At 32.1% G+C, this 20,264-nt stretch overlaps 1 protein-coding gene across 3 annotated transcripts in view; it reads left to right on the forward strand.

The window, feature by feature from the left end:
* The window catches only part of GRIK2 (glutamate ionotropic receptor kainate type subunit 2), a 483,205-nt gene that overhangs the window by 352,781 nt on the left and 110,160 nt on the right, over positions 1–20,264 (forward strand). For all 3 annotated transcript variants that reach the window (XM_081141402.1, XM_081141404.1, XM_081141403.1), the window contains one exon: positions 9,608–9,831. In XM_081141402.1, the coding sequence (XP_080997528.1) occupies positions 9,608–9,831 (224 nt within the window). The remainder of the gene's footprint in view (positions 1–9,607; positions 9,832–20,264) is intronic.

Genomic DNA, 20,264 nt, shown 5'->3' on the forward strand with positions numbered 1-20,264 from the left:
TTGAGGTAGGTCAACTTGGACTTTAATAACTAACAATGTGAGGAGACCCCCAAAGTTTCACTGTTTCAAAGTATATTCAAGGTCTCAGCCAGCTTGACAGCAGTAATATCTTGCCTTTACATAAAAGAGGTAGCTATCGCTTTAGAGAAAATTTTATACCCCACGTCACAGCTTAAAATACAGCTGCTGACTTCATAAGACTCTAGATGCATAGAGGCTGTAGATTTATCTTCTAAATGATGCTTGGATCACTAACAGGTTGAAATATGATGGTGTCCATTGGGCTCTGTGGCTGTCCAGCCTCAGTGCTAGCTATACAGAACCCAAACTGAATGTGACTATTCTTATTAGTGGGCAGAGGTCAAGGCCACACTCAGAACTTTACATATGACTTCAGCTGTTGCCAATGGCCTGGATTTTGGTATGCCCTCCGGAAAGCTACAAGCGGGTAGGTTAAACATACCCCTCTCTGGAGCCACCCACTATGGAAACAAATTGTGACTGCTAATTGAAAAATTTGAGTCACTAATGATTTCAGAATCTATGCTTATTAGCTGCTATATTGGTCTTTCTCACTTAATTTAATTTCTCAGTTTAATTCTCAAGTCTTCCATGAATCTTCTCCTAACCACGCCATTGATCTCTTCCTCATACAATTCATTGCATTCTTATAGATCCTCTGGGTATTTCTTGCTTCAAGGAATTTTATATAAGCTCTGGGAGGGATCCTGTTTAAATGTCTTTGCATCTCCACTCTGCCTAGTCTACCAGTAAATATTGATTGATAAGTCCTGTCATATTATTTCATCATTGAGGAAATGCAAGCTTATTTTACTTTATTTTGGGATATATTTTTTGTGAATTTTTTAAGGTAGTAAAGAGAGAGTAATTCTGAAACCATGGATACATAATGTTTTTATAATTAAGTATTTGTTCCAAATTTTTGATTTTACATTTATAGAAAGATAATCTGATTGATTATAGGTTTCTCTTAATCCTGGAGAAATGCATGAATATGTGAAAAATGTAAGAATTGGTAGCCTCGAAATATAGTAGAGTTTTCTCCAGCATGTTATTATTTTTTTAAAATATACCTTTATTGACTTCAGAGAGAGAAAGGGAAAGGGAGATAGAAAGATAGAAACATCAGTGATGAGAGAGTCATTGATCAGCTGCCTCCTGCATGCCCCCAACTGGGGATCGATCCAACAACCTGGGTATGTGCCCTGACCAGGGATCGAACCGCGATCGCCTGGATCCTAGGTCGATGCTCAGCCACTGAGCTATGCCCGGCCAAGGAGCTCCAGCATATTATTTATTATTGTATATCAGAGGCTCTATCTGAAATACTTATGAAAAGGGAGCTTATTTTCATTACCCTAAAATTTGGCTGCTTTTCAAGATAAAACCAAAGCAAAAACTGTCCTTTATTTATTCATTTCATGTTTTAATAGTTTATTTTCAGAGAGAACTATATTTATACTAAAGTTAATACATTTAGGTCAAATAAAACTTTTGTATGTGTATCTCAATTTTTATTTTCTTAAATATAATTACCACAAAAATTGTATTTATTAATTATAATTGCATTTTATTTTTGTTAATTACAGTTCTCATAGTAAATATATTTAAATTTATATGTATTAATGTATACATTGTATATGCATATATTTACATGTTATTATATTTGAATTATTAGAAAAATCAAGTATGCTGGGAGGAAATTGCTATTTTTGAATGATATTGGCAGAAAACAGTGACTTTGTTATTGTAGGGGCTGGTGTTCAGACAGGTGATGTAGAAGCAATGTCATGTCACAAGTTAGGAAATACTGTGCAGAGTATGGTTGATTTTGTTTTCTTTCTATTTTTATTTACATAATGATAAGTTATCACATCATGGGAACGGCATTTTTTAAAAATATTTAATAGATTGTATAATATTTTAATGATTTCTAAGGCACAATTACTTTTCTTGCATTTGAATTTGAACAAAATAATTTAAAGAGTTCACATTTATAGGGTAAAGATAAGAGAATAAATAAAAATGGTATCATTTCATTGTTGTAGAAAACATACCAAGAGAATGAAATGAGAGGTGCAGTGACACAAATTTTGTCTTCTAGACCCGGCATATTCTGTTTACGGTTGGAGCGTGTTTTCTAGTGGTGTTTCTTACTTCCGCGGGTTTTTCTGGAGAGGATCAGCAAGATGATAAGCTTGGAAGGGATGCGGAGGGTTAGAGACGTGTGCGCTGCACCGTGAGCACACCCAGCTTGTTTCCGCGCAGAGCCTTTGTAACTCACCAGGCCCTCTGCCAACACTGCTACTCGGACACCCCAGGGCTTTATCCCTCGCCTAACAAGTCTTGACTGTTACCTTGTCTGGACCTTGGAGAGGGCTTCTCTGTTCATCTTACTGAAAACAGTGCCCTCCTTTTCTCCCTAATCACATCGTGATCCTCTTGCCCTGATTTATTGTCCTTCATAGCACTCTTTGAGACCCAAAATTACATCTTCTAATGTTTTTCATGCTTAGTGTCTGTCTTCTTCACTTTGTCTTTGCTAGTGTTACGTGCATCGAGGGCAGCTCCTATTATAGAGCAGTCACTCAAGAATAAATATTTGTTTAATAAATTAGTGAATTGTTCAATGGTAAGTTGTTGAATGAATGACTTCTGGTAGCTGCTGAGAATTTACATTCCTTCATACTTGAAAATTTTTAACAAAGACAATAAATAGTTATAATTAAACCTTTACAAAACTTATTTTACAAGCACAGATTCAGGGAATTTTATTAGTTATGGGAACTAGAGAAAACATGTTACAAAATGTTTTTTGTTAGAGAATTAATTTAAACACTTGTGTATCCTATACTTTGCCTCAGACCTTGGGGCATAGTTAAACTTTAGTAATGCTTTGTCAAGGAATGTTTGTTATTGTGACAAATGTTCTAAATATTTTTTTCTGAAGTCAACTCCAAAATTATTCTATATTAGCTAGTGTTCAGTTTTAAAATAAACTAATCATAATAAAAAATTATAGCATTGATTATTTACAACAGTTATAATTTACTTATTATTTTAAAATAGATCCTGGAAATCCAATGTGCTAAATCCATTATCCCCTGAAGAATGATATATCAGATCAGAATTATAAGTTCACAATTCCATTAAGAAGGTTTCTTGTAGTTCATAGTCATTCATCATAGTGCTAGTAGTTGTTTCTTGGTCCACTGGTTGTGTTCCCATAGCATTTAAGCTGAGAAATGAAAAAATGTTTAGCAGAAAATACACAGGAGAAATAATAGTTTAAATCAGTAAAAAGAAATTCTATGACTGCTTTATGGGTTCAATAAATAACATGATGTTTTAAGTAATATTTTTAATTTCTTCTAATTTTTTGTTTTGAACCTTTGCACATAAATTTGTTTGAAAGAAGCTATCTATCATCCTTCTATCTCTTCTCAAGTACATGCTTGATAAATTTATAATATTTTAAATTTGAAGAATTTTGTGTTTCCTTGTTTTTCATGTATGTTTAAAGATAACTATAATGATTATAAAATAAAATATAATATCGTTCTTATTTAAGTGATTGTCTTAGGCAGGATTAAAATGTTTTTACTTATACCAAAATTTTAAAAGAGATGAATTATTTTAAAATTAAGAAATTCACAATATCCGTAATCGGAAACAGAAAATGTCAGGGAAACCATTATTCAGTGCTTTGCTCATGAATAATGGCTATACTAAATTCCACATTGGAGTATTGATATTTGAGATTTCAGAATATTTTCTTTTTTTCTTTTTTTAAAATATATCTTTATTGACTTCAGAGAGAGGAAAGGAGAGGGAGAGAGAGAGACAGAAACATCAATGATGAGAGAGTCATTGATCGGCTGCAGCCTGCAACCCGGGCATGTGCCCTGACCGGGAATCAAACCCCGATCACCTGGATCCTAGGTCGATGCTCAACTGCTGAGCCACACCGGGCCGGGCCAGAATATTTTCAATAGACATTTAGTTTTTCTGAAATTAGCAATGTAAAAAAACGACCACCCTCAATTTCTGTGTACCTCCTCCCCCAAGGGAATCAAACTAACTCAACTAGGGCATTAAAAATAAATAAATCTCATGGAAAGATTGGAATGTGAGAGGAAGATATTGTGACAACTTTAGTATAGGAATGTTAATATTTATAAACCATTCAACTGAGATTTTACAATAAAATCAGATCCAGGAAGGAATGAAACAAAACAAAAACAAACAAAACAAAACAAAACAAAACCATTAAAGCTGCCCCCACTCTCAAGCTGTCAAACAGACATATTTTGGAGCCATGGCTCTTCTGAAGAATTACCAGTTGGGAAGTTTATTTTTCATTCTGTCGGTAATGCCATGTTGGATAGATTTAGTTAACACCATTTGAAATTATCAGCAGGCTTACATAGGCATTAATAAAGTAACAGCAATTGAAGCAACAGCTGAGTTAGTAATGTATGTGCTAAATTTTTTTCTTAATTGCCCCTACTGAGGCTCTACAAGTGTGAAAGAGGTCTCTGTGTTTTATAACTCAATTGCCTACTTTACTTTCCACTGGGTACTACATGGTTAGTACTTGTTTTGTTGAAAAGCAACTGAAGGCATAGTTCTCAAGGATAATTTTGTGTTTTTTTAAATCTACAAATAGATATTAGGTCATATACAGTATACATATATACAATTTATAGAAGTTTGAAGTTAGGTTTTCACATATATGAACACATATAACTGATCTCATTAAATATATTTGTTAAGCACAACCTAGTGAGTACTAACATAATGGTGAGATGATTTCTTATTATATATAATAACTAAACCTCAGTTTATCACAAATATATTATTTGAAACATTTTAGCAGTTATTTATTATTTTAGTTGTATAGACATCAAACGCATGGAAATTTTCACTGTGTTGTAAGAATACAAAATTCAAGAATACTGTCTTCTATAAAGTTGAGGGAAGTACTGGGGAAAGAATGAGCAATAATGATAGTTTCATTCATTCACCCATTCTTTTAAAAATATTTATGTAATAACTATGCTGTACCAGGCACTGTACTAGGCACTGGAAATACAGAATTGGACAGAGAAACTCCTTACTCAAAAGGAACTTTCATTCTATTGAAAGAAGGCTGATAATAAGTGACAATTTTAGGTCTGATAAGTTTTTGAATAAAAGGAAAACATGGTAAGAAGATGAAGAGTGATAGAATGAATGGTCACGAAATATTCCTTTGAGTGACATCAGAACAGACACGTGAATGAATTGGAAGAATAAGCCATGTGGATGTATAAGGGCAAGCTTTCTAGATAGAAGGAATAGCAACTATAAATACCTCTTGACAGGAATGTGTGCAAATGCTTAAAAATTAGTAAGGTGGCCAGAATTGTAGGAACAAAATTGACCCAACAAATGCCAGAAAGATGATAGGATCTGATGTTGATGGAGTAGCCAGGAACCATCTCTTTTAGTAATTTGTAGGCTGATATTAGACTATTCCATGTGCACTGGAAGTTATTGGAGGATTCTGAGCAAGATATGATAATCTGGTATGTGTTTTAAATATAACTTTCTGGTCTTTGGATGAAGAACAGACTCTAATTGGGAACTGAATTAGGAGGCCACATTAAGAGGCCAGGAAGTATGGAAATGTGACTAGGTAGATAGTGGTGGAGGTTATTCGACATGTGTACAAAAAGTGAACTATGTTTCCTAAACTGTACACAGAAGCAAAACATTCATTCACATTATACATTGTGAAGAGTTTAGGAAAGTGTGACCTCACTTATAAGTGACATTATTATGCGTAATTAATCTGGTTAAATGTCTTAGCTAAATTAGCTTAAATATTTCCAGTTTATTCATATGCAGCTGCTACTTTATTTTACCAACTTATTAAAGATTTCACAACATGTGGAAAAGAAAACTATACAGAGAACTGGTTTTTCTTTGTTAAATTGCAAGAACTTACAGAAAGATATGTAAGAGGTTTCACTGATCAGATCACCTATATAAAATAGTGTCATTCTGTTCTTTGATTACTAGGACTTCATAAATGTTCTCAACATGATCAGATTTGGAGTTATTATGCTACTCATGAAGATATGCTTTATTATCTATTTTTTGTATTACACATTTAAGTATTAGACCAAAATGTAAAGTTACCATTTTTCTATGAGACTTTAATCAAAGTGTTGCTATTAGCTATATAATTCCATAAAAAGAATTATTCTGCTCTCCTAGATGGTTAATTCACTAGAAATTATATTACTGTACAAATAAATCTTATTTCTAGAGCAAGATCAGAAAGAGTTTAATGTAAAAATTCTCTGAATGATTTCCCTTGAAAGTTTTAGTAAGTTAGTTGGAAACTCTATTCAGTGAACATTTGCTAAGCAGTTCCTAGGTGTCAGATTTTGCCCAGTGCCCTAAGGATGTTAGGTTGATTATGGTCATGGGGCTGAGGAAGACAATTTGGAAGAGTTTCACATAGAATGATAGAATATTAAATAAATATTAAATTTAAATTAATACTAAATTAATATTAAATTAATAAGGTAGTTGCTGTCGAGGCATATATGTGAAATTTCCAGGGAGGAAGGAATACTTGACCATTCCCTTTAGTTCAGAGCTATGTGCTTTGATTGAAAGAAATGCCTGCGGTTTCAAAGTGCTTATACTCGCTCATAGGAACAGAAACAATACAATTACAACAATATGTACGTTCAAACCTTTCATATTGGTTGACTTAAATGTGAAAAAATCAGAAATAACACAGCAAGAAGCATTAACATGTTCAACTGCATGGTTAAGTTTACAAATGCTATAAAATTTATTAGAATAAATTAATGTTTATAGAATGTTCAGGAAAGGTTTCACAGAAGAAAAAGAACCAGAGGTGTGTTTTATAGAATTTGTATAGTGACAAAAAGGAAAGATCATTTGGGGCTAGAAAACACAGAAATAGTATTGCAGAAGAAATGGTTACAATGCATTTGAATGATTGTACAAGAAAAAAAGTGGGAGGTGAGTATAGTTAAGTCATCTTTGGAGCCGTTATTTTTTAAACTCTCACAATTGTTTTATCACCTGTAAAAAGGAAATCACACTACAAATCTGGTAGAGCTGTTGCAAGGATTAATAGAAATGATATGGGCAAAGAATGTAACTCAGTCTTAACCCATAATGGACACATTTATTGCTACTTACTACCATGATATTTCTTTTGCCTGCTGCAGCCCCCCTCCCATTTTAGGCCTCCGTCATCTCAGACTTTCTCCAAGCTGCACCACTAGTATTATAAGTAAGCCTTTGCAAACCCAATCAGGTAGAGGTGAGCTCTCCCTTTTCTTTGTACTAGTCATATGACATTACAATTTACTTAGTTTTCTTTTGCTGAAATAGATTTTTAAAACAATTTTGACCACTACCTTTTTCTAATACAAAGTTACTTTATTCTTTAAAGTAAAAAATCAATTATTAAATCTATTTTAGTTAAATCATAACCTGTATCTACAGAGAAAAAAACTTCTCGAATTATTTAATTTTACCATCAGGCTCTTTTCTTCCACTGCTCAGTCTTTAATAATATGAAATTTGATGAGAAAATACCACATCTATCATTACAAACATTTTATTATAACGACATTTTGATTGTATTACAAAATGATTGTATTATTAATAGACCTGTAATGAAGTTAGATCTTATTTATAGAGAATGCTATTATGTATAAGTAAATGTTCATCTTTACTGCTGCAAGATAATCCTGAGGATTGTTTAAATGGATTTAAAAATATATTTGAGGTGCAATTTAGAGACTGCTTATTTTTGACAATTGATGTTTGATAAGTTTATGTGTTTTACTATTAATAGTAACAACCAAGTTCTAATTAATCGATTAGTATAACTCATTAAATCCTACTGACTGGGAATGTAGTTAAAACAACTAGTTGTTATTTTTTTAAAAATTAGTAGCCTTTTTTTAGAGGGGTTTTTGGTTTATAGAAAAATTATGCACAGTGAAGAATTTCTATATACCTTCTCCCATCCTACCCGCCCCCCTCAACACAGTTTTCCTTATTAACTGCTTCCATTAGTATAACGCATTTGTTACATTTGATGAACTGTTATTGATATTATTAGCTAACATCTATAGTTTACATTTGCTAACATCTATAGTATGCATTACATTTATGGGTTTTGATAAATGTGTGATGTTACGTACCCACCATTACAGTTGCATTTTTTTTTTTTTCATGGTTAAGTAGGTTTTTTAAAAAAACATTTTTTTAAATGGATTTCAGAGAGAGGCAGGGAAAGGGAGAGAGAAACACCAATGATGAGAATCATTGATCGGCTGCTTTCTGCACGCCCCCTCCTGAGGATCAAGCTTGAAACTGAGCATGTGCCCTGACCAGGAATCGAACCTCTATCTCCTGGATCATAAGTTGATGCTCAACCGCTATGCCAACTCGGCCAGGCCCATTACAGTTTTTGCAGAGTAGTTTCACTGCCCTAAAAATGTTCTGCCTTCCACCTATTCATTACTCCCCTGTTCCCTTGAGCCTTTGGCAACCACAGATCTTTTTACTCTCTATAGTTTTACCTTTTCCAAAATGTCATATAGTGGGAATCATTTGATATAGCTCTCTTATTTATTCTTTTCTATAGCTCTCTACAATGAGCATTTATTTATATTGTCTGAAAACTCAGTATATTTATAAAAATAAAAGGAAAGTAGAACTATTGCTTCTCTTCATACATGGGAATAGATGCTTTTGTTATTTTAAAATATTATAATTATTTCTTGCAATATATTAGAGCTTAAGTTCATCCCTGACAGATGGTTATAACATAATGAGTGAAAAACATTAGTAATTTAACATATTTAAGCTACCATGGAAAATTAGTAACTTCATGAAAATTGAAAAACTCATTTCCTAATGCGATTTAGGCAAGGCTGCGAGGATTTTCATTAAATAATATAAAACAAATTAAAAGGATAGAAAGAAAACTCAGGGACAGTAAACAACATCACATTAAAAGACGATTTCACAATGTTAACTATTTAAAGACTAAAAGCTTTTAACTGTACTCAATAGTGTTAAAACAAGAAAAAAAAATTTTATTATCCGCTAAATGATTTGAGGTAGCTATTATTGTTACCGCTTAGAATTTGACCAAAGTATTTATAAAATTATAATTGATATTAAATGGTTTCTAAAGTTGAGATTTAAAGTAATTATATAAATATGCAATAGCACAAGAATTCAGGTCCTGAATGTACAATTGTTTCTTCAGTGTTTTCATCGGATGGCTTTTTCTTTCCCTTTATACTTGCAGTAAATCTCAGTTTGCTAATCCAGAAGCACACAGAAATGAGTAGCAGAGTAAATCAGATGCTTCCGGTCACAGTCACAGTGAAGAATGCTTCCAGTGTTAATATAATCATTACTGAGAGGATTCTCAGGTGTCAAATCTTTGTTTTAATCGGGTTACTGACTACTTTCTTGTGACTTAGACCCATTTTCTTTTTGTTTTTCTTTTCTATGTTTCTCTCTACAGAAAGCTGACCTTGCAGTTGCTCCACTGGCTATTACCTACGTTCGAGAGAAGGTCATCGACTTTTCCAAGCCCTTTATGACACTTGGAATAAGTATTTTGTACCGCAAGCCCAATGGTACAAACCCAGGCGTCTTCTCCTTCCTGAATCCTCTCTCCCCTGATATCTGGATGTATATTCTGCTGGCTTACTTGGGTGTCAGTTGTGTGCTCTTTGTCATAGCCAGGTAACATGCTCACTTTTGTGATTTTTTTGGCAATTGTTACCTCCTTTTTCTCACTAATAATTGTCAAAAGTCACAATCAGTTTTCTTTTTTATTTCCCATGGGATGCTGAAGAATAATGAACTTTTAGAATGTCCTAGGATGCCTTTTGGGGCAGAAAGCATGCTGGTTGTGTCAGTAAGCTATAAACATGGTAGAGTTTACTCTTCTTGATCAGAATCTAAAAGCAGTCTTCGTCGCCATCATATAACAATTATGTCCTCGTTATGAAGATTTCTCTGGAACCAGACAGCAAAATATGAGTATGTTTTATAATTTGAATTAATAAATCAGTCATAAGAAAAACCAAAGTGGTAAAATTTAAAAGGTGTTTTTTTTTTTACTGAACTAATTAAAAGGCTAATTAAAAATAAGCATTTGAAATATAAAAAGACTACCATGATTTTTTTACATAAAATTTTTCATTTTTTTTAAAGAATAAATATATCACTGCAAAAATTGCCTTATTTTGGTGAAATGTAGGATTTATTTCAGTCATAGGATCAGAACCTCAAATGCCTAATTGAAAAATATATAGTTTTCTATTTATATAATGGTCTTTACAATCCATGATATAGCTTAATCTTTGTTGATTTACTTTATTGGTTATTGTAGAGGTGGAAATTTATAATCATTTCTCATATATGCTTACCTCACTATCAAATTTTTAACAGCTAGATCATTTCAATGTGATTTAGTTTTCTTTTGCCTTAATTAAAACCATGAAAGTACCCCTCAGGACTCAGAACACTATTGTTTCTCTAGTGAATTTGAAAGTCACATATTCATTATAAACTTTGAATTTTTATGTTCTAGTACATATCAAAAAGATAGCTCTAAATCCAAGATGAATTAGAGTTCTACATATAGTTCTTTCATATTGATAAAATTTATAAGACTATAAATACGTTTTTGCCCTATCTTCAAAATGAAATATTAAATGTATGAAGTGTTTTTTTAAAAATTATATTAAATAGGTTCTTCAGATCAATTTATCACTAAGGATATTGGTCTTTCTTTGAACTTATTATTTTTACAATGAAGTCATATATATTTTCCCAGCAATAAAAGAAACAACAAAAAACATTTAGTTCACTCAATTAAAAAGGAAATAAAATTACTTATAGAAGTAGCTTAATATTTTTGATATATTTTGATATATTTACTTTTTATAGTTATACATGAATATTTTTGATATATTACACATAAACGTCATACAAATTTATAATATTTCATTCACCTCATTGGTTCAATATTAACACTTAAGTCCTTCACACAAATATCACTTACCTTCAACTGGAAATTTGTATTGGAACCATTTATACATATAACTTTTGTAGCTGTAGGGTAGAGAGTGTCAGTATGTATATTTTTTTCCGTCACCATTCATCCCTCTATGCCCTCTTTGACCTCCACCCAACCCCACCCCTCCTGCAATCACCACACTGTTGTCCAGGTCCATGAGTTCTCTCTCTTTTTTCTTAGTTTATCTACACCCCCCGACCGCCCCCGACCAGAGCTGTTTTCCTGCTCTCTATAAATTTCTGTTCCCCAGATAGAGAAATTAGAGTATGAAGTTCTTAAGCTTTTACCTCTAGCTTTTCCCATGTCTTGTGAAAATAAAATAGCCTTCTCATTTCTGAGCATCTTTGGACAAAATATATCATCTTATTGGGACTAACATAAGCCATTGTGTTTCATATGTATTCAGAGGTCCGAGTTCAAGGATTATAGTTTAAATTACTCAATGGCTAGAGAATGCTGAAACCTGTGCACAGGGCAAACAGAAAAATAAACACTGCAAAGTATAGAAAAAAGAAAGTTTAGAAAAAATCTGCAGGTACACCTGTTTCTATTATATAATTAATGGTTAGACATCCTATATTAAATAATAAGTAATATTAGTCTTGGTAAAAATAATATGTAATATAAAAATGAACTATAGATTTTCTCAGAATATTTTGTTCAATTTTCAATATTAAATACTTTTGTATAAATATTGCCAGGTTTTTAAAAATGCAGTAAAATCTCAGATTAAAAGGAAATTTCTTAGAGTCTTTTAAATTCGAAATAAAACCTCCCAAACCAAATGAATTTGTATAATTAAAATCCACTCTGACATGGTATTGAATTCTTGCTACCATGGAAGAAGTTCATGCTGTGCAAATACAGAAAAATCCCTGGTTTCAACTGCAGAACTTAATTACCTTTCTCATTTAAATGGAATCATGATATTTGTTACCAATTCAAAATAAATGTAGCCTTTTCATTTTACTTATGAATAAATGCCTATTGACCTTGAATGAAGTTGATAGGAATACTTGATAATTACCCAAATATTTTTATGAATGCCATGAAATGACTTGTAACATATTTCACTGGAGAGAAATACACAATTATAAGAAAATGCATTGGGCAGATTGTTAGTTATCATTAGAATACCAGATTTGAGGCTTATTAAATTATCTGATATATCAGAGTATTAACAGTATTAATTTTTTGATAAATTAAGAACTGATCATAATTCTTAAAATTTATGTTTTTTAAATTTGGATTTAAAAGTAGATTGTGAGTGTGATACCTTTGTAAAATTTCCCCTCCCTTTTATTTTATATGGAAAAGATAATCTAAAAAAAATACTTAACAAATGCTCTAAATTTTTTCTTTTAAATATATCTTTATTGACTTCAGAGAGAAGAGGGGAGGGAGAGAAAGACAAAAACATCAACGATGAGGGCCCTCGCTGCTCGGCTGCCTCCTGCAGGCCCGCCTGGGCGCGGAGCCCGCAACCCGGGCTGTGCCCCGACCGGGACCTGAGCCTCTTCTGCCTCCTGGATCCCAGGTCCATCCTCAACCTCTGAGCCACGCCCGGCCGGGCACGAATGCTCTAAGTTTTTAAATCAGTATTAACAAAGAGATATATGGTCTTACTTGTTTGTCTGGATATGGTTTTAAGTCTGTGGTCTCTTGCAAACAGTTGTTGCATTATTGTTTACAGCGTAATGACATAACCGGCATGCTTGTCTGAGTCAGCTGAGCCCGGGTGCTGCGCTCTAGACGTAGAATGGCCTTATCCCAGGTGCCCTAACTGTAGCTCTTGGCTGGTGCAGATTTAGGAAGAAGTCTTCTCCATGATGGGCTTGTACCTAATCGTATTTGCCCCTAAACACTTCCCTCTTTCTGTTCTTTTTTCTTTGACCTAGGTATAGTAGTATAAAAATGTCCGTTAGTCATATAAAAACTGGCCAGGGAACCCCACCTTTATTTATACTAACAATGAAAGGTATTTTTCACCTTGCTTCAAATATTTTTTTTTCTGAAAGGACAGATGCTGCCGATAAAATAAATACTATTTATAAAGTGAGTTGATGTAAAGTCCCATAATATTATTAGAGATTTTTAAATATTTTAACTGTAGTTGTCTCCAAGACAACCAGAGCTGTTCTGAAATACAGCATGTCAATCCTGGCCTAGGGTTCTTAGTAGTTTGTTCTACGGAGATGAGTAATTAAAGACCAAACTTAAAATAAGGGAATAATGGTGCATACATTTCCCTCCAACAGGATTGATGTCAGCTTAATAGTTATCCATGGAGTAGATGAGAACATTGCATATTTTATTTTGAGGTTGACACTTAAAAATCAAATACAAATAACTCTGGAAAAGAAAAATGATGCTATGCACTGTACTAAATTGTATAGTACGGATATTACTACACAGAAATTTCTTAGGCTACTTAAATGAACAAATAAATATGATCAAAATAGGAAAAAGTAAAGGAAGGCAAACAACATTGATTTCCCTGACTTTCTTAGCAAGAACGGCAAATGAAAAATTATTCAGTGGGTTCAATATATAACATTAGTTTGTCTAAGTAAAAAAAAGGATATAGGAATTTCTTGTGTAATTTGCATTTAATTGCTTTGCATTATTTTTAGAATATTAGCATACTGTTTATTGTGTAATTGAATTAGGCAGCAGAGGACGTGATCCTTAGAATCTGCTCCAGGGTTTATTATCGCTGTGACCACATATGCTTTGGCTCTGACATGGCCTGTGGTCACAAGCTGACAAGGCTATTGCCTTACTGAGAGTCTTTACACTTGTAAAAGTATTCTGTATATCTCTTGGCACTCAGTGGTAAAGATGTTCTAAACATAGTGTTTCTGATGGTTTAACTGAGTTTAGAAAACCATGTCCAAAGTGCTTGCATTAACGGCTTTGATCTTGGCTCCTGACTACTGTGCAATAGCTTTTATATTCCTGTCACAATGATGGGTGACATTTAATGTACGGTGAAGGGTAACAATGAATTATTATGCACTTGGAAATGGAATACTGTTTTGGTGGGATGTTCAATGTTAAACTAATCTGCTGTCAAACAGACTTGTCACATTGAAGTGAAATGCCAATTTTGTTGTGTGCCTTTGCCACCAACTTGCCCACCTCTTACTATAAAACCATTTCAGTTTTCCATTTTCATAACATAATTTTAGGTATATGTTACTTTTACTTTTTGGTCATTTTTTTACTTAAGTAAATTTCAGGGAAGCCAATCTGTTATGCCTGTTCCCATTTGGCTATTTTTCTAAAATTTAATGAAAATTTGTTTTTTAATCATACTGTTTTGCTAATATGCCTTTCACACACATGAAAGTGATTATTGAAATTGATTATATTAACAAATATCTTAATTATGGACCTAAAAGTCAACATTGATTAAAAAGAAATTCACTTTGAAATATGTTTATGCAAAAGATAAAGCTACTTCTTCATTAGAGGTTTGCTTCCAAAATTGTTATTTGATTAATCCATTACAAAATTATTTACTTCTTTATTATTAATACTTTCAGTAATTTTCATGACTGCCAAGTAGACGAGGAGCCACTAACCCAGAAAATAATTCTTAGTTAGTATTATTAGAACCAAACTAATTGAAACTAATGTAAATCAGTGACTTCTTTTTGGTCTGGTGAATATGGAATCTAGATAATTGAGACAGGCAAGATTTTGACTGAAATTACATATATAGGAAAAGATGAGAATCTCAATTATCATAAAAGAAAATAAACATATTTTCTGCCTTTCAATTTTATAATTATATTAGACACTTATAAAAATGAAAAATTTTAGAAAAAAGTAAAACTAAGACAACATAAAAGTAAAGAGCTTTTACTATAATCTGTAATCAAATGCTTGCCGACATATTCTTTTAAAGCTAATTTTCCTTGAGTATCTTTTTAAAATTTCCACATCTCTTTCCAAATTATTTTTCACATAAATATATTTTATTATTAGGATAAAGTTAAGTTTAAATGCAAGAGCAGAAGTTTGATAGCCTATATTTTTCATATTCTATGGATAATTTATTTCCCTCTGTGTTTTTTCTTACTACCATCACCAAATTGAATTCAGACTCCTAAAAGCAAAAAAGCTGCCTCTCTGTCTAGTCATTGCAAGTGGATCCACTCACTCAATAAATATCTTGACCACGGAGCCTCTGAGAACTATAATCACCCTATGATCATTTGTTTCCATTTAGAAGTTTTACAGTGTCTAGCTCAGTAAATCACAGATACTAATTTTAGTAAATTGCATTCTACAGATTCACACTGAGAAACTCAAGAATGCTAAAAACTTGAATGCTTATTAAACTATTATATTTGCTGCCAAAACATGGCACCTCTGTTCTTAATGAATCCTTTATGGAACATGTAATTAGTTTTACACACCCACACATCTCCTGATAAGAAACAGTAGTCTTGTAAAAAATTAAATTTTATTGAAAGCTTTCTAAAAGTGATATAGTGGGTTTTTTGGCAGTTGCCACCATGTTTCTTAAATATTTCTAACTAAGGTTGAAAAATGAATAAGACTGGAACAGTACTTTTTTATTTATTTCTTTTCCTTTTTTCCTTTCATTTTTTTGTTGTAAGAAAGAAATTATTTGAGGTGATCCTTAAGAACCAGTAAGATAAAGAGAACCAAGCATTTTTCAGCAGGTGATGCACTTATTCCCCTGTATTTTGCAGTTTCTACATAGCTGCAGAACACTGTGAATTGTGTCAGACGCCATCTCCCTGGCTCGTTCTGTCTGTTAATTTTCAAAACAAAACTGCACTTCTGTCTTTCTAGCCTCCAGGAAAATGATCCCCTTGGACTTTTGGGGGGTGGGAGTTGTTTGTCAGTCACCTAAGAAAGGCCTTCGAATTTCTAAACTATCCCAGGGAAATCAGTGTCCTTTAAAAAAATTAACAATGTTCTTTATGTAATACTTGCATCTATAATGTCTAGTTAAGAGAGGCAAAAGCTTTCACACAAGCATACACCTTAGAACAGTGGAATCTGTGCAGGAAGCCAGTGCCACAAACATAATGAAGAAATAAAGAAGTGTTCATTAGGGGATTTGTTTGTTTGTTTTCTTTCTGTATGTTCTTTTGTGCAGTGATATACTCTGCTCACAAAAAAGCAATTGTCTTGAGAAATGTAGAGAAATAAGTCAGTGGGTTTTTTTTTTTAATAGGAAACATGATACCTGAATTAGTAAAATTTTTATCTGGATAAAGCTCACTTTGTGCTGTAGATTCTTTGGTGTAGGTGTTCTTTCAGACGGATGTTTTTCTATATAGTCTTGTACTGGGCAGGTGGCTACAAGTCATTGAGAGAGAGAAGAGAGAAAACTAGTATATACTGCTTGTCAACAATAGCCAGGCTATATTTGAGAACATGGAGAGGTTAATTTATTTGCTTATATTTTTCCAGTAACTTTATGTTTGTTTGTTTTATCACCATTTATCCCGTTTACCCAGCCCTGCCTCCTCCCACCTTCATTTGCCTCTGGTAATGACCTTACCATTGTCTCTTTATGAGGTATTATTATTATTATTATTATTTTGCTTAATCCCTTCACCTCTTTCACCCATTCCCCTATCTTCTTACCCTTTCCCCCGACAGCTATGAGTCTGTTTCTGTTTTGTTTGTTAGATTATTTTGTTCATTAGATCCCACATATGAGTGAAATCATATGGTACTTGTCTTTCTCTGACTGCCCTGTTTCACTCAGCATAATACTCTCCAGGCCCATCCAGGCTGTGGCAAAAGGTTATGGTTGGTTATAAGGAATAAATAGATATACATCCCCTCCCCCCCTGCCCCGACCCATTCTTCTGGCAAATGAGATTAGAGAGGTTTTCCTTTGTTTAATTCTTTAATTGTTATACTTTTACAATTCTAATTTATTATAGGGAGGAAGTTTAGAAAAAACATATTTAGAAGAAAACAGAAAAAAGACTTAGGAAAGGAACTTGATCAATTTGGTTCTAAGATTTTAGGGGGGAAAAGGTGGCTACCTTTTCTGTTTGTTTTTAAAGAATGCTATATTAAATATTTGTACTACATGTTAGCCATGCATTATTATGTAATAGCAGGTGGTAATAGCCTTCTCTCAGTTAGCTATACTTACGAAACATCTTTCTCTTTAGATCTGCAATAAGAAAGCTTAAAAAGTCTTCTCACTCACTTGGGCACTTAGAGAGGAGATATTAGCAAGCCACAGGTACCCAGATTTGCCTCATAAACCTATTATTTAGAAATGTTAACTTTCCTCCCGTGAAAATTACTAGCTGCATATAGTAAAAGAATTTATCTACATTGTGAGCTTTTTTTGGATACTCAAAATGCTCTAATTGATATTGTTATATTTTTTTCAGAATTCATAGGTGTGGGAGATATATCATCAATATTAAATGAAAATGTATGGATATAATTCTTAGTGGTAATTTATGACTTTATTTCTTCATGCTATGTAAAATAATGCATTCTATCCAAATAATTAATGAGTAGGAAATATAGTGTCATCAACCAATATAACTTCATTCATTAGAGCATGTCACAACACCTTAATTGCTATAATTTTTTACATTCCATTACATAATTACATCATTCAAGTTAAATTGTTTCCATATCAATCCTGTTGGGTGTAAATATATATTTTATTTAAAGAAAAATGTCATTGCTCTCTCAAAAAGCAGTAGGAATTGTAATATGATATTTGGATAGAAAGAGCTTGATAGCATCTATTTTTTTACATAAATAGTATTAGTAAAACAAATGACAATAGAAACTATTCTTTGATTTTCAACCCTATTAAATGTGAACTTGTCTCTGTAAGAAAAATGCTAATTTTTTACCTATTATTAAAATTTTGTTTAGAAACCCAGAAATTAACCTAGTAATTTTTATGACTAAACTGTATTAAGTTATTATAAGCATCTGTATTATAAAACTATAGTAATTCTTTCTATTTTATCCAATGTACATTGAATTAAGACATAATTTCAGTTTCAATACCTTATTTATACAAGGTAATGCCTACCTTCCCCTATTCTCCCCCACCCCCAGCCTGTATATAACTTAATTTCCTGCTATTCTTTATGAGAAATGTTTAACCCTAAATTAATTACCTTAAAATAATTACCATTTTCATTTGCCCGGTCTGACTACTCCTAAGATGATAAAATGAGGTGAAATAAATTTACAATAGATTTTCCTATTAATATAATGGACTTAATATTTGAAGCAAAGGTGAAATTGTAGTTTTGAATGTTACTGGCATGATAAACAGAATAGGGCTACAACTGTCATCTAAGTTGGTTCAGAATATGCACCTGAATATTATTTTAACATAATAAAATTAGGTAAGTGTTTCCCTGCTTCCCTTACTATTATTGGTATTGAGAACGGGGGTGCTGGGAGGTGTGTTTCAATATAAGTTTAGCAATTAACTGGACTGACTGAAGATATGTTTTGAAAACTGGTGTAAATAAAGTGATTTTATCTAAAACATTGAAAATAGTGATAATTTTGCTTGAAGGAGATGAAAAATAAGATTCATGTTCAGGGAAATGTTCATTTTAAAATTTTCATACCATTACTTCAGTTTTCAATTAGGGCTTCAAATTTTTTAAATCAGAAAATATTAAAATTAACTTTTAAATCTGCCAAAAATCTGAAAATATTTATATCTGTATTTCTTAATTCAGATATTTGAGTTGAAAACAAAAATAGTGAATGCTTTCCAAACATTCTTCAGTTGCTTTATATACTAAACTGCAGATGCAGTGCATACACTTAATTTTTAAGTATTTTATTGATATATTTGATTCAATAGAGTATAATTTCACAGGATATTTAGTTGGAAGTAAAGAAAGCTTACTCATTAAACCCTGTGGATTTTTTATGAAATTAGTTTTATAGTTAAAAGTTCAATGAGAGAAAAAAAACACTTATGTACCTTGCATGTTTATGGTACTTGTTTTGCTATTTTTTGTATAATCCAGATATTTGCATATTAGCTAAATCAGTTTAAATGTCATAGTTATGCTAGAAAACAAAATGTTACTTTCAAATGCCAGCTTCAAGTTCTTGTTGATTGCATTATTTATTTATTGAGTGTCCATTTTTTTAAAGGCATAGTCTGTTTCATTTTTCAGTATTAGAAACCACATGACCACCTGACTGATCTGAGGACAGTCTGCCTTGAGCCTTTTAATACTGGACTTACTACTTTTAAAATCCTTAGCAAGTGTGTTGCAAGCTAAACACTTGCTTCTGCTCTGTAAGTCTAAGAGAGTATTCTTTCAAATGTAAATTGTGCTCATATTTATTTTAAAATAATTACCTCTTTAATGTTCAGTACTTCACATGCAAATAAATAGCTACATTGGTAAGAAATTATTGATAGGATAAACATATGCTCTCTTTTGCAGTGTTGATATGTGGGCCATTTTCCTTATTATTCCCAATTTAAAGCCACTCTTATTTTAATTTGCTTGGACAATTGGGTGTTTCAAAAAACTATATTGGTAGCTATTTAATAAAACTGTATAAAAAGCCAATGTATAATTTAAAAAATAAATTCCAGCTTTAAATGTAGAATTATATTTGTTATTTTACATTTGTAAAATTAAGTCTGAATTTTATGGCAGATAAAATAATGCCTTTCTTTAGAAACCTTAAAATGATCAATAGATGATTATAATAAGGACTTTTAAAATTTCATAACAATAAAACCAATCATAGCTAGTTTAAAACTTAAGTAGGTTGCAGTATAGCATTATGACTTAATCTTATTTTAAAAAATAAATTTCTTAGGACAACAATAGATCACAAGGATCTGAAACCACCCTATTGTTGAAGTTAATTTCCTACATCAAATATAAATTTTAAATAGGAATCAGCAGGAATACCTACATTTTGAAGACATTTATTATTTATTGTCTCTAGTTGTCCATTTATGGCTGATAGTGATATTTATTTTTTCTCAAGGTTATAGTTTTACAAAAAATTGATCTCAATTTAAATTTGTTATTAATAACTTATAAATCAATACAACTGA

The sequence above is a fragment of the Miniopterus schreibersii genome, assembly GCF_964146895.1.
Source record: "Miniopterus schreibersii genome assembly, chromosome: 6".
Lineage (NCBI taxonomy): Eukaryota > Metazoa > Chordata > Mammalia > Chiroptera > Miniopteridae > Miniopterus > Miniopterus schreibersii.